Genomic DNA, 17919 nt, shown 5'->3' on the forward strand with positions numbered 1-17919 from the left:
TTTTAAGTGTGACAGCAATGGTAAAACGTTACACAACAGGCAATGAGCATAACACCCTCACCAAACACGGAAGCCTCGAATAAAAATGGGCCTCTAAAAAAACATTTAAACACTCTGGTTGTGACTTCACTAACAAGCATTGGCATAGCCAATAGGTCTCGCTTTTGGGACCTTATGTGTTTATTTTGAAGTTTTGGCTATGTTGCAGAGCATTGTGGATGTGCATCCATACAATCCACATAAAATCACTCAGTGCCACGTATTAACACGCCACATAATTACACTCTTTTCAATACAATATAAATACACTCCACACAACACTCAAAACCACATAATTACACCCCATAATTACTCCACTAAATGCAGCATACACCCCACATAATATCACTCAGTGCCACATAATTACATGCCACATAATTACACCCTACTCAATACAACTTAAATACAAACCACACAATATTAATCCGTGTCACATAATAACACGTCACATAATTACTCTACTCAATACAATATAAATACACTCCACACAACCACACTCAAAACCACATAATTACGCTCTACTGAATACAACATACACTCCACATAATACCACTCAATACCACATCATTACATGCCACATAATTACTGTACTCAATACAACATAAATACAAAACACATAATATCAATCAGTGTCACATAGTTACACTTTACGCAATGCAATATAAATACACTCCACATAGCACCACTCAAAACCACATAATCATGCCACATAATTAAACACTACTAAATGCAACATACACTCCATATATTACCACTAAGTACCATATATATACTTTTTATTAGAACTTTTCTATATAAGGCACATCAGCCACAATACTCTACAACATAGCCAAAACTTCAAAATAAACACATAAGGTCCCAAAAGCGCGACCTATTGGCTATGCCAATGGTTGTTTAATGTTCCTTCTAGCATGGTTTTGAAGCCAGAGCAGTCCAAGCTATTCTACTTGAGTCCTGGGTAATGGAGTTCCTGCACATTTTCTTTTGTTTAGTCATTGGTTGTGGATGCTTAAGGAAGCTGGTAAATATCTGTAAGAAGGATTCTTTAGTGTGCATGTCTTCTACTCGCACTCATGGAAAACATTGTCGCTGTTCTCAGGGGATCATCCTAACGTGGGGTTAAAAGTATTTAATTGCGGGGTGTAACCAGCCTGGGGTCAGAAAGGCCACTACTTTTGTGCCCTCCAGTGAAGACTTTAGTTTACCAACTGTCTGTGCCCTGGCAAAACCAGCCTCGGCTAGTGGGGACCCTGAAACAAGCATTTGCAATGCAATAGGTCTCGCATTTGAGAGGGTTTGAGCTATTGGCATTGTAAATGACAATGCCTTTTATTTATGTTTTGAAAACCAACACAGAAATAAAGGCATTACCATTTACAATGCCAATAGCTCAGACTCTCAAAACTGCGAGACCTGTTGCATTGCAAATGCTTGTTAGTCCGCTTTCCGAATCACTAGGCAAAATCACTGTTAGTCTTTAGGGTGCACCATTCCGAGTCCCTTTTATTGTGATCTCGTAAGTTAGCTGCTTGCAGTTGCCAAATTCTTGTACGACTTTGCTCAGGGCCATGTTTGTAATCGTTTTGAATATGTGCTGAATATCTAGCTAATACGTTTGCATCCTTTACCATAGGAAACGGGTGAAAGGGTTTTGCTTCACATTATATGTATCGCCAGCATAGGTAACGAAGCCGTCGTTTACGCAGTATTTTGCTGCGTTCACGTGAAAAGAAATGGACCAGATTTGTTTTTGTCAGCATTTCAAAGATGAAACGCAGGAAGAAGCAAAAGATGTGTGCTTTAAAAACAAGTAAAACAAGTTTTAAAAAAAAAAAAACACTGGGAGGGGGGAGGAGAAACACGAGAGACGGCCTGCGGCCGTCAAAGTGAAAGTACGGATGGCGGAGGGCATTGCTGTGGGGAGGGGGGAGGAGAAATGCAACACAGTGTGAAGCAGCAGGGGCCTTTGAAGTGAAGCTTCACTTCAAAGGTGTGGGAGGAGTGCGGCTCGGCTGAGCCAGAGCGCACGCTGGGGGAAGCTTGTGGGGCGGAGCGGGAAGAGCTGCAGGAGAACAGATGGCTGGCGATTTGATGCTGTGCACGCGCATTTTAGGTCAATGCGCTTGCGCATTGACCTAAAAGCGCACGGGCACAGCATCAAATCGCCAGTTAGTTAAAGTCTGTTTAAGCCCCTATAGTCTCGCTCCGCTCAATGCGCATGCGCATTGACAGGTCGGGAGACCTAAAAAGGACCAGAGGAGCATCAATAGGACCCTTGAATGTGGCACAGTAGTGTAGCCCGTCCAACCATCCCACACCAGCCTCCCCATTTTCCATATTCAGTCAACAGCAGATGAACAATTCTGCCTTGTGCGATGTGAAGTTGCTGAGAGCAGGATTCATTACCTAGGATGCTGGAAGTAGCTGTCGCAACAGACTAAGGGGCATGAGGCAAATGGTCCATCATTTTTGTACTATAACTATAGTTGATTATTGAAGGAGACATGGGTCCCTACCAGACAACATAAGAGTATAATCACAGAACTACAATTAGAACTGTGTTAGTATATCCAAATGGAAAATATTGTATTTATTTAAACATACATTAAAAAGGAATAAATACATTAACAATCCTATGGGTAACGTGGCGTGGTATGGAAATCAACAGATTTCCAGACCTCAGGCGTTCGCTCCAAGATGTGACATTAACGATACATGTTGAGAACTGTCCTAATGCGGGAAAAAACAACTTGTGCTCCACATAAATAATCATACATAAGGAGTCACGGTGTGGGTGACGACGTTTCGATCCCTGGGGGGGGGGGACATAATCAGTACTAAAGGTTTAAAATGCCTGAGAGCCCGAATTGAGGCAAGGAGAGAAGGAGGAAAAAAGCAAAAAGAAATGGGGTTAGGGAAGGGGCAGTTGGGTGGTGAAATATAAAACATGCCTTTGTCATTGACGGAAGAGTGACCAAAAAAAGACGACGGTAGCGCGCAATACCAGGCTGACTCTACATGGTACTGTGGTGATTTATATGTGCTGTCTACATAAGTGCTATGATGAACACGAACAGGTGGAAAACAGTGCTGCGGCCGTCGCAATAGAAGGGCAAGGTACTCTACTGCTTGTGAAGTGGCTAGGTGGTGGAGCCAGAGGGAACTGACCTAGGTACAATGACCTGGATTGCGAAGGCGATCCGTGTTAATTGATCCTTGGTGAGGGAGTCCAATCTAGGAGAGGAGCCGGAGGGTAGACTGTGCAAGCAATTCGACGTAGACACCACAGTTGGTGAAAATAAAATAGAGCCGCTTGCGAACAACCGATGTGTCGGTGACAATGAAAGGAAGTCAAGAAACAATGTCCTGCCCGAAACGCCCTGTGGTCCGCGTTCAATGAGGCGATAGAAAGGGCACTTGGGAAAAGGAGGAAAGTAAGGCGATGGCAAGCGAGTCACAAAAATGACTTCTCTGGCAAGCCGCCTGGAAGGTTACCCACCTGTTGGTAGTTGAACGTGCTCCTGACCGGGAGCCGGGAGATTGCTGAATGCTTGTGCCAGTAAATCTAGAGTGAGTGGCAGTTAAGAGCCACGCATGCACTACTTAGAACAGTGTCTGAAGGACGAGTGGTGTGGAAATCCGCAGGTGCCGTATTGAATGAGTATAAGGGCAGTCGAGGGTCAACGAGAGATAGAAGAGGGGCGGCGTTGTTAGGAAAATTACCGAAATTGGAGAGAAGGGATGCGAGTGTTAAATTCAATATGTACAGGAGGACTAAGCCATAATGTATATGGCCCAAGAAAATTAGAGGGAACTTGAAAAACGAAGTCCATATACTGACCAAAAACTGGGTCATGTAAAAGGTTATATGCATCCAGGTTGTAGAATGAATTATACACAGAATAAAAGTCTGCCAGCAATAGTGGGGACCAACACCATGGCCATAGTAGATAGCATATGTATAAACAACAGTAGCTAATCAATTACAGTCTCATATGTATGCAGGAGTAACGGATACAGCATATATTGGCAGATGGCAATGTCCATAGTTATCAGGACTGTATAGAACCAGGAAATAAATATCGTGGTGAAGTGCCCGGATTCTCGGTTGGAAGGGGATCACAGAGGCCCATGTAAAAGGGACCCAAGGAAGGTTGTAACAGCCATGGTTCAAAAGGGGATTCGATCAGGTTGGTCCAATCCTCCTTGCGGTTCAGGCCAGTATGTAGTCTGTTAGTGCGCAGAATCCACTTTAGTTCTTCTTTATTGAGAATTCTGTTGATGTCTGTGCTGCGCGGTGGTGATTGAATCACGTTAATAACTTTCCATTGCAAGTCATTCTCTGTATGTCCATGCCTGATAAGGTGTTCCACCGGAGGTGCATTCAGTGTTTGGCATCTTAGCCGGCTCCGATACTGCTAAATTCGAATCCTGACTTTTTGAGTTGTTTGACCTATATAGATCCGATTACAAGGGCATACAATAGCATAAACAACATTGTTGGTATTACAGTTGGAGAATTTGTTCAAGGTTACGTCAATGGTGCCATAGACCAATTTCTTACTCTCAATGGTTAGATGACACACTGCATCCTCCACATGTAAAATGGCCTCGCACGGGTGGTATGCCCCACATCGCAGTAAGTGTCTGGGATGTTTTTTTGTTAGGTAATGCTGCTCTAACCAGATGGTCTCTGATGTTACTATAGTTGAGGCACTCTTTCTTCCATGAGCACCCTCAGTGTTGTGGACATGGAGGAAGTCACAGTGGCAGCAATGGAAGAAGATACTGACATAAAGCCTCCTGCACGATCAGGGCTGTGGCGCCCTGGGAAAGCCACACATCTTTCACTTTTTCCACCTTTCCTAAACAAATTTAGTAACTGCGACATGCATGGAATTTGGGGAAAGTTTTGGCGATAGCGCCATGTGACTAAAATGTCGAACTGCACATTAGTTAAATCAATGTAGAGACATGATGAATGAGAAAAAAGCTATGTACAAGGGGCCTAACTGCTCTAGACCTTTATCCAATTCAGTCCATAAATAGTTTCAATTCATTTCAAATTATATGTGGTTTTAAATAACTGGTTTGAAAAACAATTAGTGAGAAAACAAAGTGAGCAGTGAGAAGTTTGGAGAAAAAGGTAGATAAATGGGGTGAGCGTTCAGGTAAGAGAGAGGGCGCTACAGTTGGAGTTCGGTGTGATAAACTTGTTTCAGATCTAGGGTCAATGGTAAAGTTAGATCTACAGGTTGGGTTAGGCTTAGGGTGACATACATGTGAAGGGTTTCGGTGAGAGAGATCATAAAATCCTTGGTGGTGTGAAGGAATATATATATATATATATATATATATATATATATATATATATATATATATATATATATATTTATATTTATATATTTTAAAACCTTTTTCTTTTTGAACATGGAAGCATGGATGAGGCTCTGAACTTTAATTACATTTTTTCATGTGCCAAAACATAATGCATTTCTTTAAACCCTACTTAATGGAAACACATGTGACAAGCCCACCAAAGCAGGCCAATCCGGTCCTGTCCTCTAAAGACTCATTCCCCCAAATCTCCCCTTTTCCTTTTGTACATGTACCAAAATCGGTATTCCTGAGAATTCCAGCCGTTTCAGGTCAGATCATGCAAAATAACGATCCCTATCCGAATCATTCTCCTCTTCCCCTATTGTTATTTTCGGAAATTGTTATAGGAGGTCCCTTAGAAAGCCCATAGTGAGCTGCCTTGCCGAAGCACAGGTCTCAGTGGGCCACCAACAGTTACAAAATTAGCAGTACAGTGTGGTAGGGGTTAGTAATTTGAGTAGGCATAGGAATTGTTAGTAACTCAGTGTCCAACAAGTGCTCTTATCTCATCGAACAATAGGATCTTTATTACCAGTTAAGTAAAAAATAAGGGAGTTCAATTCATAATACATGAAGATGTGACACCCCCCCCCCCCAAAAAAAAGGTATGTAGTGTGTACAGGCTTAGCATTACATTTTCTAGTAACAGCTGAGTTTCTGTTTTACTTTGTGGAACTGTTGAGCTGTTGCCCATTTGTGTGGCTCGTCTGCTTTACTCTGTTTTTAAACAACCTCCATGTCTGTCAATGTGACAAGAGTAGGCACACCTAGAAATACAGTGCAACAGGATTACTCTACGTCTGCACCCTATTTCACTGTCTTTATCTCTGGGTTTATAGACCGTTCAGTATGCTGAACCCCAGGCTACTCGCCACCCTCCGAACAGTGGTCACACCCAAGTCGAAGTAATAAACAGTTTCAGGGTGCAGATAATCTGTGTCCAGCTTCTTAGGGACGCTATGAATGCAGTTAATTTGACCGGTTGAGCATCAAACTGGTCTTACAGTTCCTTCATCTAGCACCCTCTGTGAAGTACCCTAGGGGCATCAAAGGGGCAGTCGTGGTCAAGATTATCCATTTGCAGCTGCACTATATCTCAATATTTATATATACCATCTAGGAAATGGTCTTTAAAGTTAGGTACCAAGTCCAACCATCATGATCTCTCTGGAACTGTAAAGGGAAGTCTGCTTCTGAATCATCATGACTGGCTCTAACCAGTGGATCCAGACTCGATGATTTCAAAACAATGAATTAAATATTTTTTCAAAGCCAATGGAGTAGGCAGCTGTATGCCAATTCTACCTACTTATTTTCATGATTTTATGTATTCCACAGTAAAATTTCACATGGCTATTAAGAGGGCGCCTTGATTTCAGAACTCCAGATTTGTATTGGGCTTTGAAAGCGTTGTTGTCATGAAGACACAAAGGACTTTTCCAACTCTTAACGGAATGAAACGTAAGGAGCAGCTTTCAGAAGGCCGCATGTGACTGCAAAAAGAATAACATTAAAATGGTGTGGCATTGACTTGGGTTTTTTTATATTTAAATATGAGCACTTGTTCCGAGTTCCCTCCCCCCCCCCCCCCCCCCCCCCCCCCCCCTAATTATGTAATGGAACAATGTCGCCAAGCACTGGACCCAAAGAATACCCCTTGCTGAAGACACACGTGTGTGTCGGCATGTTCACTTTTTTTAAAGACTTTGAAGTACTGAAGTGATATGAATTTGTTTCTCTGTAGTCCGAGTTGGAAGCACCCCAACAAATGTATTCATTATACATGGTTTAGTTCTCGCTAGCAGGTACTACTTCATGTTTTTTTAATCTCTTTTTGACTCTGAACTATTTTTCCTGTCATTTTCCAACCACTTTAACCAGTGCAGGTTGGGAAAAATCATTTGTACTGCCCAAAGTAAATATCTATTGAGACATAATAATCCATTGAATTAAGCATTAATGACTATATTTACTATCAACATTGCTATGCTTTGCTTTTACATTACTACATCTCCATGAAGGACAGTTATAAGATGTTTGGCTCAATTCATAGTAGCTGTCTGGTGCATTGTGGTTAAACACTTGTGCCCACTAAATCACAGTGGCATGCAGAAGATTTTTGCACTAAGCATTTATAACAGAAGTGGTAAGTGCTTGCTTCATACAATATCCAGACTTTCAGGATCTGCCCTTGCAGCAACTTAGTGCAGAATATTTCTGTAAAACCCAGAATCATTGCTAAAGTGACTGAACATGGAGTAGTTGTACAGCTTTAAGAGGAGCTCCTCAGTGCACTGCAGATCAGGTAAATATATGTGTTTGGTGAAATCTATAGGTGATCTATTTTGGATTGACATTTTACCAATAATGCTGTCTCTCCATATTAATTCATTTAAGTTTCGGCTACTAACCCTTAGGCCAGCGCCAATAAAAGTTGATGTTAATGGTGCGCTTAGCGGATGAGATGAAACCTGAGGGTGACTACAGAGAAAAAAGATTGATGGGAGGGGTGGAACGCAAAATGGCTGCAAGTAAAAACTTTCTTACATGTTCTTCCTTCTCGCTTTTTCTCACCCCTTCTGTCCACCCTTTCTCTCCCCCTCTCTGTCTGACTCCTGTCTTACGCTCCTTTTCTGCAGCTATGAATCTTCTACTGAAATCTTGCCTCACACACCACGGCTCACTCACTTCCCTACGGTTTCCGGCTCTCCAGCCAGTCTCGCTAACTCCATGCAGCAGAAGTCTGCTTCTCCCCGCCGACGTCGGCAACTCAACCCCAGCACCATGTAGGGGTGGGAGCCTGTTCCCTCCCTCCTATCACTTTTCCTCCCATTGTCCAGGTAGGGAATACTGATGGTTTGTCTTAATTGAATCTGCTCCTCGAAAAGGGCCCGAAAACCCATGCTTTTGTTTAGAACAGTCTGTCCACCCCACCAGGAGAGCAGTCCAAAAATCTAATCCTTTTTCCAGGGAGGTAAGACCCATCTCTGGTTTTGAGAGAAGCCTATTCTTCCGATCCAGGGGTTTCATGTCAGTCTCTGACTACAGAGCCCAGTATAGCATTATTCTGACTTTATAAAATAAGGGCATGCCTTCCAAGGTAGGGGTGACCTCCACTACAGGTGAAAAGAGATGTCCAGGGGGTGGGTTGTGGTAAGCATGTTTCCGGCTCAATCAGCCCTTTTTACCATGTTTCTGTGAAGATCAATGATGTTCTGAAAATGTACTTGGGAAAATGTGCTTTAAAGCAGGAATGCTCAATATCATGGCCATATTTCTTGCATCATATGCTATACTGAGAAAATAAAGGTACCGTTAAACATGCCTCTCAGAAACATTTCATGGTGTATGTCCCTCCCACCCACAAAACTGATTACATTTCACATACTTTATTTATTGTTGGAAAAGAAAACAAAACATGACTTTTGGGGCATTTCTTTTCAAATGCCAATGAAATATTTCACTTCAGCTTATTTACATTGCATATGTTTGTGATACAGTAGGTAATAAAATTAAATATTCGTTGTCTGCTTTTCTTGGCAAGAAAGCCTTGGTGTAGTGTTTTAGTTTGCTTAAAATAATATGTCTTCATATTAATTCCGCGAAAATATTAACTTTGGGTTCATGCTATCCATTTTTGCTAGGTGCCCTCGTATTAAAAATAAAAAAATGCTGGCCGCTGTCTAGGAGTCGGCACAGTCACTTCTGGCTTTAGCACCAGGATTTCTTAGAATTTTGAGAACTGTTTTATTCTTTTCCCACTGTATGCATGGGCTCAGAGTGCCTCGTGGAAAGTGCCAACTTAGTTCAACATGATGTGGTGGTTGTGATGTAAAATGGTTAGATCCTCGCACAGTCTTCGGATAATGTGTAATGAGTTTGTGAACGAGAAGTAACCACAAGAAACGCTTAAAGGCAGCACTGTATAATTTCAAAGAACTTCCAAGTAACCAAACCTGGAAAAGGGGTGAAATTGTGGCTATACCAGTTGTTAGTCAACGGAGCTGATTGAGCACATACTTTGGCTAAACGCAGTGTGGACTGGGAACGCTTTGCATCTAATGATGTCATATATGTCAACTTTTTGAAGGCAGCTGCATATTGCCTATTTGAAATAGACTATTAGTTATAGATTCCTTACCTTAGAATTATCCCCAGGCGTACGACTGGATCCGAAGATCCGGAGAATTTTTTTCTTGGCAGTACCCCTGCGCGTCAGTGGGTGGTGTTGGTCGACTCCGCGTCTGGCGTCGTGATCGCCGGGATAATGTTGCGGTGTCTACTTAGACGACCACCCTGTGCGCTGACATCGGTTACTGCTTTTTCTGCATCACCCCGTGCAGACGTGGGGAGTGTGTGCTCGTTAGTCACTTTTTGACTAACCCTTTTTCGACTTTTGTCAACGTCATTTTTAAGTCTTTGACTCCTGGTAGTATGAGGGATGTCCCATCGTCTGACTGGCTTCAAACCCTGTGACTCCTGTCACAAGTTGATGTTGGTTACCGATCCGCACCTCGCGTGCCTTTGGTGCCTGGAGCACAACCATGATCCGAAGTCATGCTCCAACTGCTGGGCCATGAACCTGAAGTCTTTGCAGGAGCGGTCTCGAAAGCTTTTGGAGGCCCGGCAATCTGCTACGTGCTGCTCTAGATCCCAGTCGAGAGGAAGGTCGTGGGACCAGTTGCGGAGTCATCACCATTCCTCCTTGACGTCTTCGCACTCCTCCAGCAAGTTGAAGCACAAAAAGAAGGCTAAGAAGCATCGTCGCTTTTCGCCTTCTCCCTGTCCGTCGGCTGACGCAACACCCAGAGCGTCGTGTCTCTCCAGCTCCATCTCCGGAGCCTCCTGGGACGGTTCCGCGCTTCCCTCCCTTTCCCTTTTACCATGCTCCATAGCATTTTTGGGCAGCCTGACTCTGCTGGCACGCCTTTGGGCCCCACAACCTCTGCTGGGGGCCCTGGGCCTTCGATGCCAGCGGCTCCGGCCTCGGTGCCTCTGGGGCCCCCATGGATCCATGCCTGGGTCCGTACCGGCGCCAGTCGACCTCACAACACCTTCCCCAGTGACGATTCCAGTGACGACACCCCAGACGCCGTTTGTGCCCCCAACCGGCTTCGACCCCAGCCTCACCAACGACGTGGACCCGGTGCCATACCGGCGTCGTCCTACATCTGTACCGGCGCTTGGGGGTACTTTGATACCGCTGTAAATCCCTGACGTACCCTATCGCCTCTAGTGGCAGCCAGAGGGGAGGGTGAGGAGGACTGGCAGGGGATCTGTTGACACTCTAGCAGACCAACTTGAGGAGCCGGACTGGCGCGAGAAGTTGGATAATGCCAGTGGTCTGGATACTTCCCCAGACATTGGTATGCTGTCTCCCATACCGTGGCTACGGAGGAGGGAGCTTCCTACGCTGTGGTGTTGGGGGGTGGCTGATACCTTGGGACTTGAGCTTCCTACAATGGCTCAGTACTAACCTCCTGACTGAGGTGCTTCAGCCGACAGCAGCCTCTTCGGAGCCCCTGCTGCCTTTTAATGAGGCTCTCACTGACATCCTTCTGGGCACTTGGCCCAAGCCCAGCACAGGGGCTCCTGTGATTAGGATGATTGCCCGATGCCACCACCCATCCCCGAGTGACCCAATTTTCCTCTCCCAATACCCTACCCCTGAGAGCTTGGTGGTCCAAGCCTCATCTTGAAACGGTGCGTTCCCTACTGCTCCCCCAGATATAGAATTCAAGAAGCTGGACCACCTTGGTAAGAAGATGTTATCTTCCGCCAGCTCAGGACTGCGGTCGGTGAACACCGCATGTCTCTTTGGCTGTTATACACACATAGTGTAGGATAAGGTCGCGCAAGTGCTGCCACAGTGCCTGTAGGAGGCCGGGGCCGTGTTCACCCGCGCTGTTGCTGCGGGTCGAGACACGGCCAAGTTCACCATCCAGTGTGGGCTGGATACTGCCGAATCGCTGGGTAGAATTGTTTCCACGTCCGTAGCACTGAGGCACTACACCTGGCTGAGAACATCTGGCTGAGAGCATCTGGCTTCTCGGAGCATGTCCAATCCACACGTTTGGACATGCCGTTTGATGGCCGTCGCCTGTTTAATGACAAGGCGGACAACGTGCTTGAGTGCTTAAAGGACATTAGGGCTATGGCCAGGTCCTTGGGCCTTGCAGCAACTTCTCGCTCCCTGCAGTCTGCCTTTCGTGGCTACGGAAGGGATTCCCAGAACCACAGGGCTGCGCTCGCTACCCAGCCTATGCATGGCCTGGGACATGGGACCCAGCGTCGCGGGTCTAGGGGTCAGCGAGCAGGCCAGTCCACCAATGCCCCCTCTGCAACAGCCTCCAAAACTTCCTAGTGTGACTTTTCAGGGTCACCAGTTGCCAGTGGGCGGCGGGATTCGACATCACCTCCGCTACTGGCACAACATCAAGTCGGACAGGTCGGTTTTGCCCATAGTCTGAAGGAGCTACTCCCTCCCCTTCGAGACTGTCCCTCCCTCCGTGTCACCAACTCTCCATTGTGCGTCAGAGGATCACTTGGCCCTTTGCTGCCAGGCAGTTACGGCTCTCTTGGCCAAGGGAACTATTGAACGAGTCTCTGTGCCAGAAGTAGGTTGTGGTTGTTGCTCCCACTACTTCCTGGTCCCCAAGAAGTAGAAAGGCCTGCGTCCTATCTTGGACCTCCGGGACGTCAATCGCTTCCTCCAGAAGGAGAAGTTCAAAATGTTAAGCCTGGCTCAGGTCCTCTCTGCCCTCAACCCTGGAGACTGAATGGTAGCGTTGGACTTGCAGGACACTTACTTTCACATCCCCGTCTTGCCTGCCCACCGGCGTTACCTATGGTTCACGGTAGGCCATGAGCATTTTTTAGTTTACAGTGCTCCCCTTTGGCCTTACCAGCGCCCCTCAGGTGTTCACGAAAGTGATGGCTGCAGTCGCAGCCCATCTGTGCAGATCAGGGGTTCCAGTCTTCCCCTATCTCGACGACTGGCTGTTGAAGGCAGACCCGCCCCAGGCTGTCGCCCCCCACATCCAAGCTACGGCAGACCTCCTTCATTCGCTGGGGTACACTTTCAACATGCAAAAGTCACACCTGATTCCCTTGCAGAAGCTCCTTTTCATCGGAGCAGTTCTGGATACAGAGCAGTTTCGGGCCTATCCTCCCGAGCAGCGAGTCCGGGACATTCGGGCTATGATACCGATTTTTCAGCTTCTATCCCGAATTTTGGTGAGAAGGACCCTGAGGCTGCTGGGCCTTATGGCCTCCTTCATCCTGCTGGTGGATCATGCCAGATGGCATATGCGGGCATTGTAGTCGGTCCTGAAGTTCCAGTGGGCGCAGCACTAGGGGAATTGATGTTGTCTAGATCTTGGAGGGGACTGCAAGTCCATTGCAGTGGTGGCTCACGAACCAGGATTGGGTCAACGGGAGATCCCTCTCCCTTCCCGAACCAGAGTTCACGGTAGTGATCGATGCGTCACTCCTGGGATGGGGCAGCCATATGTGCGAGGTGGAGATCAGAGGCCTTTGGTCTCCGGCGGAGTCCGGGCTCCGCATCAATTTTCTGGAGCTCTGAGCGATTTGTCTTGCACTGAAGGCATTCCTTCCGTCTGTCAAAGGAAGAGTAGTGCAGGTGTTCACAGACCACACCACCGCCAAGTGGTACTGCAACAAACAGGGCGGGGTTGGGTGGTGCACCCTATGTCAGGAGACTCTTCGCCTTTGGACATGGCTGGAACAGGGCATTTTTCTGGCGGGTCAACACCTGACAGGTTCCCTGAATCCCAGGGCGGACAAACTCAGCCACCGGTGCCTGATGGATCACGAATGGCGTCTTCACTCTGAGGTGGTGCGAGGTCTCTTTCAGCAGTGGGGAGAGCCTTGGTTAGATCTATTTGCCACCGAAGAGAACTCTCAATGTCCGCAGCTCTGCGCGTTGAGGTTTTCAAGGCATCTCTCGCCTGGCAACGCTTTTTGTCACAAGTGGAGTTGTGGCCTCCTGTACGTCTTTTTGCCTGTACCACTTCTGCCCAGACTTGAAGAAGATCAAGCGCGACCGGGCACAAGTCATTCTAGTGGCTCTGGACTGGCCACAGAGATTCTGGTACCCTGAGCTCTTGAGCATGGCCATCGATCCTCCTTTTTGGGAGGATCGACTGTCGCAGCGGCACAGGACGATCCTCCACCGAACCTGTCCAGCCTCCACCTCCTTGCATGGAGGTGGAGCGGCAACAGTTGACCGCTTTCGACCTTTCTCCCTTAGTGTGTAATGTTATCTTGGCAGCCAGGCGTCCCTCCACTAAAACAGTACACTCCTGTAGATAGAATACATTTTTGGCATGGTGCACAGTAAAGGCTGCGGGTTCCCTTTCTGCCCCCTTTCAGAGTTTCTCCTCTTCATTCTTTCGTTGGCCCAGCAGAGCTCTGCTCTGGGCACTCTTAAAGGTTATTTTTCAGCCATTTGGGCCTTTTGTCGCCTTCCTAATCAGCCTTCTCTTTTCAAGTCCCCTATTGTTAACAGATTTCTGAAGGGCATTACTCTTCTTTCCTCCTTCTCCTTTCATAATGTCCCAGTGGGACTTAAATCTTGTCCTCCAATTATCTTTTGTGTACACCCTTTGAGCCACTACATAATTGTCCTCTTAATCTTCTTACTTTGAAGACTGCTTTGTTGCTTGCTATCACCTCTGCTCGCAGGGTGAGTGAGCTTCAGGTTTTATCTTCCCAACCTCCCTTTCTTGCTGTCCATCCGGATAAAGTGATTCTTCACACTAGACCCTCTTTTCTGCCCAAAGTGGTTACCTCCTTCCACATAGGTCAGACCATCATATTGCCCACCTTCTTCCCGCCTCCACACCCTTCCAAAGAGGAGAGACTCCACCATCTGGACCCAAAACGTGCGCTGTCCTTTTACCTTGACCGCATTAAAGACTTCCGGGTGGACAATCAACTATTTGTGGGTTATGTGGGTGCCAAGAAAGGTTGGACAGTGCATAAACGTACCATCTGTCGATGGGTTGTCCTACGCATTAAGATATGCTATTCTTTGGCTAAAAAGGAACCTCCAGTAGGACTGCGCGCGCACTCTACCAGGGCGATGGCAGCTACTACTGCTTTGGGACGTGGAGTTCCGCTGGTTCACATCTGCCAGGCAGCCCCATGGGCATCCTTGCACACATTTACAAAGCATTACTACCTGGAAAGCCAAGTCCAGAGAGACCGCTTTTTCGCCCCTGTTCTCAGGGACTTTCTGGTGTGAACTTAGTTCACAGATCCACCTTCGGGGTTGGAATTGCTGGGTATCTGTTCTAAGGTAAGGAATCTATAACTAATATTCTATTTCAGATGAACAAGTTACTTACCTTCTGTAACAATGTATCTGTAAGACATATATTAGTGATCGATTCCTGCCCACCCCACCCATCCTACCTGTTCTGCGAACTGACTTATAGGGACTCCCTTGCAGGGCCCTAGTTTTGTGCACCAGTGGTCAGTGTATTGCATGGCTCTGCGCTTCTGGCGTGAAAAGTCGTGTCAGAACTGACGTGAGCCTGCGGGGAAGGCGTCTTAAGTAGACACCGCAACGTCACCCCGGTGATCACGACGGACGCGGTTGACTGACGCCACCTACCGACTCACAGGTTACTGCTAAGAAAAAAATTCTCAGGATCCAGTCTGATGTCTGGGGGTAATTCTAAGATAAGTAATCTATAATTAATATATGTCTCTTACAGATACATCATTTTTTACCGTAAAAACCTCAAGTCCACAAAACGAACTACTCCTACTAGTGGTACACACTGTGGACTGGCTAAACTGCCCCCCCCCCTCCCTATGAGTGATGGATGTCATTTGAGATGTCATAATGCTTTCTTGAGCTGTACAGGTAGTTGCTGAGCTTACCATGAGTGGGAAATTTTCTTTTGCATTGTAACCATAACACAATTTTACAGGTAGTTTTTTAAAGGACATTTTAGAGGGTTTTATTAACATATGTTAATTTTATGTCTGCAAAGGTAACCACAACCTACCATTTAACAAAGGTTTTCGTAGAATTTATTTTTCTATGATATACCACACAAAGGCTGATGTGCAATACCCTCGGTCATGCAAAAAAGCCTGTGGCAAAACCCTGTGCCTATCATCACCTTAGCAGGTTCTGTATGTTGAGCCCTGTCCCACCCAAATAAGCTGTGCATGGCCTCTAGCTGTGCCTGGCCGATGGAAAACCACTTTGTATGACTTTTGTGGGTATGCAGCAGTCTTAGGGCGGAGAATATGGCCTGGGCAGGCGATGCACCCTAACTCTCTCAAACCAGCAATGCCCAGGAATTGCTGGTGCATGATTGGCCTATGGGCAGACCCCGTGCATATACCCAGTCCCTTTCTGATCTGCAGTGCAAGCCTTCAGCCGTGCACTGCAGAGCCTTCCAGTCCTACCAAACCACCCTCCTTATCGGCACCCTTTGGCAGACAGTGGTGTGCTCCCACCTAGTGCCTCCAACCCAGATCGGATGCAGAGGATTTGAGATTTATGTCTTGAATAATATGATTTCTCTGTTTCCTTGTCCACAGGTATGACGAGAGCCCAAAGGAACCGTCTGAAGGCACCGAAAGTGAGACAGAGACTGAGAAGAAAGACAATTGATGTTCAGCTGAATATGTACTTGTGATGCCAGCCTGGATCCGTCATCCCAAAACCAAGAGAAAAACACTGCAAAAGTGTTTGCCCCCTATTTCAGGAGGAAAAGAAACTTTGGGAAAATGGAGGGCAGACTTCTGTATCCCTTGCCTGCTTGAGCAGGCACATTACTATCCTTGGACTGCCTGTGCCAGCAGGCACCTCCTATGATTCCCTGTGTCTAAAAGGAGACATTCCTACCATCTGTACTGTGTCTGTGTGCACCGCACATGAACACTTTATTTGTAAAAGCAGGCGTTCCACCACCCCACTGTTCTCTGCAAGCAGGTGCTCATCTCAGCTCGGTCTGTGCTGGCAGACACTCGCCATCCACGTTTTATCTATGAGAATAGGCGCTTTCATGTTAGATTGCAGGCAAGTTTTCCAGCAATCTCCAAAATGTCTTTGTGCACATGCAATCCTGCTTCTCAATACAAGCAGGTATTAGATCATTAGATCATACCTGATGTGCCTGTGCAAGTAGGCACCCACAGGTTTGTGTGCCGACACCCACCCGCAGCTGTTTCTTATTGCTCATATCTGTGTGAGCAGGTACTGTTACCTTCCTTGTAGTATATGTGCAAGCAGGTGTGTTTGTCTCCGTTTGAAAAGGAACTCACAGCTGTGCACATCTGAGACAAAGCTCTGCCAACATCCCTGGTTGTGTGTAGGCATGCGACGTACCATCCCTCCAGTCTCTCGAGTGCGCATCCACTGCCATGATTCTATGCCCATGTGAACTGGTGCTCCCAATATCCTGAATCAGTGCAAACAGGCACTGCAGACATCCCTGCTGTGTCTGTTTGTGCAGAAATTGCTACAAAACCCGATGTCTGTGTGGGCGGTCTCCGGATACAGAGTGTGAGCAGGCACTCCGTACATCCAGTGTTTGTGCAAACAGCTGATCCGGACATACAGTGTGCGTGCAGTCGCTCTCCAGATACCCATTTTCTGTGAGCGTTGCTCTTGCTGTATCCTCTATCAGTGTGAACATACTCTGTTAACATACCAGCTCGTCATCCTGTGTCTTTGGGAGCAGGTATTATTGCGTCCCCACTTCCTGTGTGAGCAGGCGTGGGTCCCACCCCCTTCACTCATGTTTGTGGACAGGCACTGCTACCACCTCTTCTGTCTTTGTGCCTTCCCCAAGCCCTTTTCTTACTTCTGTCCAGCTTCTGCCACCCGCAACCTTTCCTGTAAGTATTTTTGTTGTCAAGTTTAATTATTAGGTTGGGGGAAAAGAGGAAAAACATGCCATTTTTACATTTTGTATTGTTGACTTGCTTTCTGAGGTATTAAACCTGACTGTGCAGATGAAGATGTTTCATGAGTATAATTCAGTTGAACTGGAACATGTAAGGTCTTGTGCCACACAATACAAATATGTTGGAAAAAGAGGTCTGTATGTGTTGTGTACTGTACAGCCTTTGGTTGTAGATCAGCTACTAGTCTACAGCAGTTGCCTGGTCTTATTTTGGACATTTTTAAAGACAAAAACCTCCACTATGGTGTTCTGCACATGTAGTGGATTTGCTGATATTCATTGAAGTTTGTCGCCAAGGTCAAAGATGTATTGATTGTCTGAAATCAGTTTAGCAGTTCATCAGCAATTTCATCAATTCAATGTAATCCTCAGCCTGGAGCAGAGCAAGTTACTGAAAAATCTTCCTATTCAGTCCACCACTTAAACCGGATGAGTTTTAGATGACCATGTATGCTTTGGTTTAATGGCGGTAGTGGCTTTTAGCCAGGAGTCTGGAAGAAACCAGGCAATCTCTGTATGTTTATTAAGTGTTTGTGGGGCCACCCAT

The 17919-nt window shown here is 46.4% G+C and overlaps 1 protein-coding gene and 1 long non-coding RNA gene across 3 annotated transcripts in view; one reads left to right on the forward strand and one right to left on the reverse strand.

The window, feature by feature from the left end:
- Positions 1-17426, forward strand: part of HM13 (histocompatibility minor 13) — a 67753-nt gene extending 50327 nt beyond the window's left edge. The window contains exons 12-13 of one of the 2 annotated variants that reach the window (XR_013598502.1): positions 8058-8258; positions 16003-17420. Coding sequence is in view for 1 of the 2 variants with exons in the window: in XM_078651738.1 (XP_078507864.1) it covers positions 16003-16075 (73 nt within the window). In the remaining variant the exon portion in view is untranslated. Of the gene's footprint in view, positions 1-8057; positions 8259-16002 lie in introns of both variants that reach the window. The other variant, XM_078651738.1, reaches the window with a different exon arrangement.
- LOC144766664 (uncharacterized) overlaps positions 1-17919 on the reverse strand; it is a 183837-nt gene that overhangs the window by 123218 nt on the left and 42700 nt on the right. The window lies entirely within an intron of this gene.

This window comes from Lissotriton helveticus, chromosome 7 (genome assembly GCF_964261635.1).
Source record: "Lissotriton helveticus chromosome 7, aLisHel1.1, whole genome shotgun sequence".
Taxonomy (NCBI): Eukaryota; Metazoa; Chordata; class Amphibia; order Caudata; family Salamandridae; genus Lissotriton; species Lissotriton helveticus.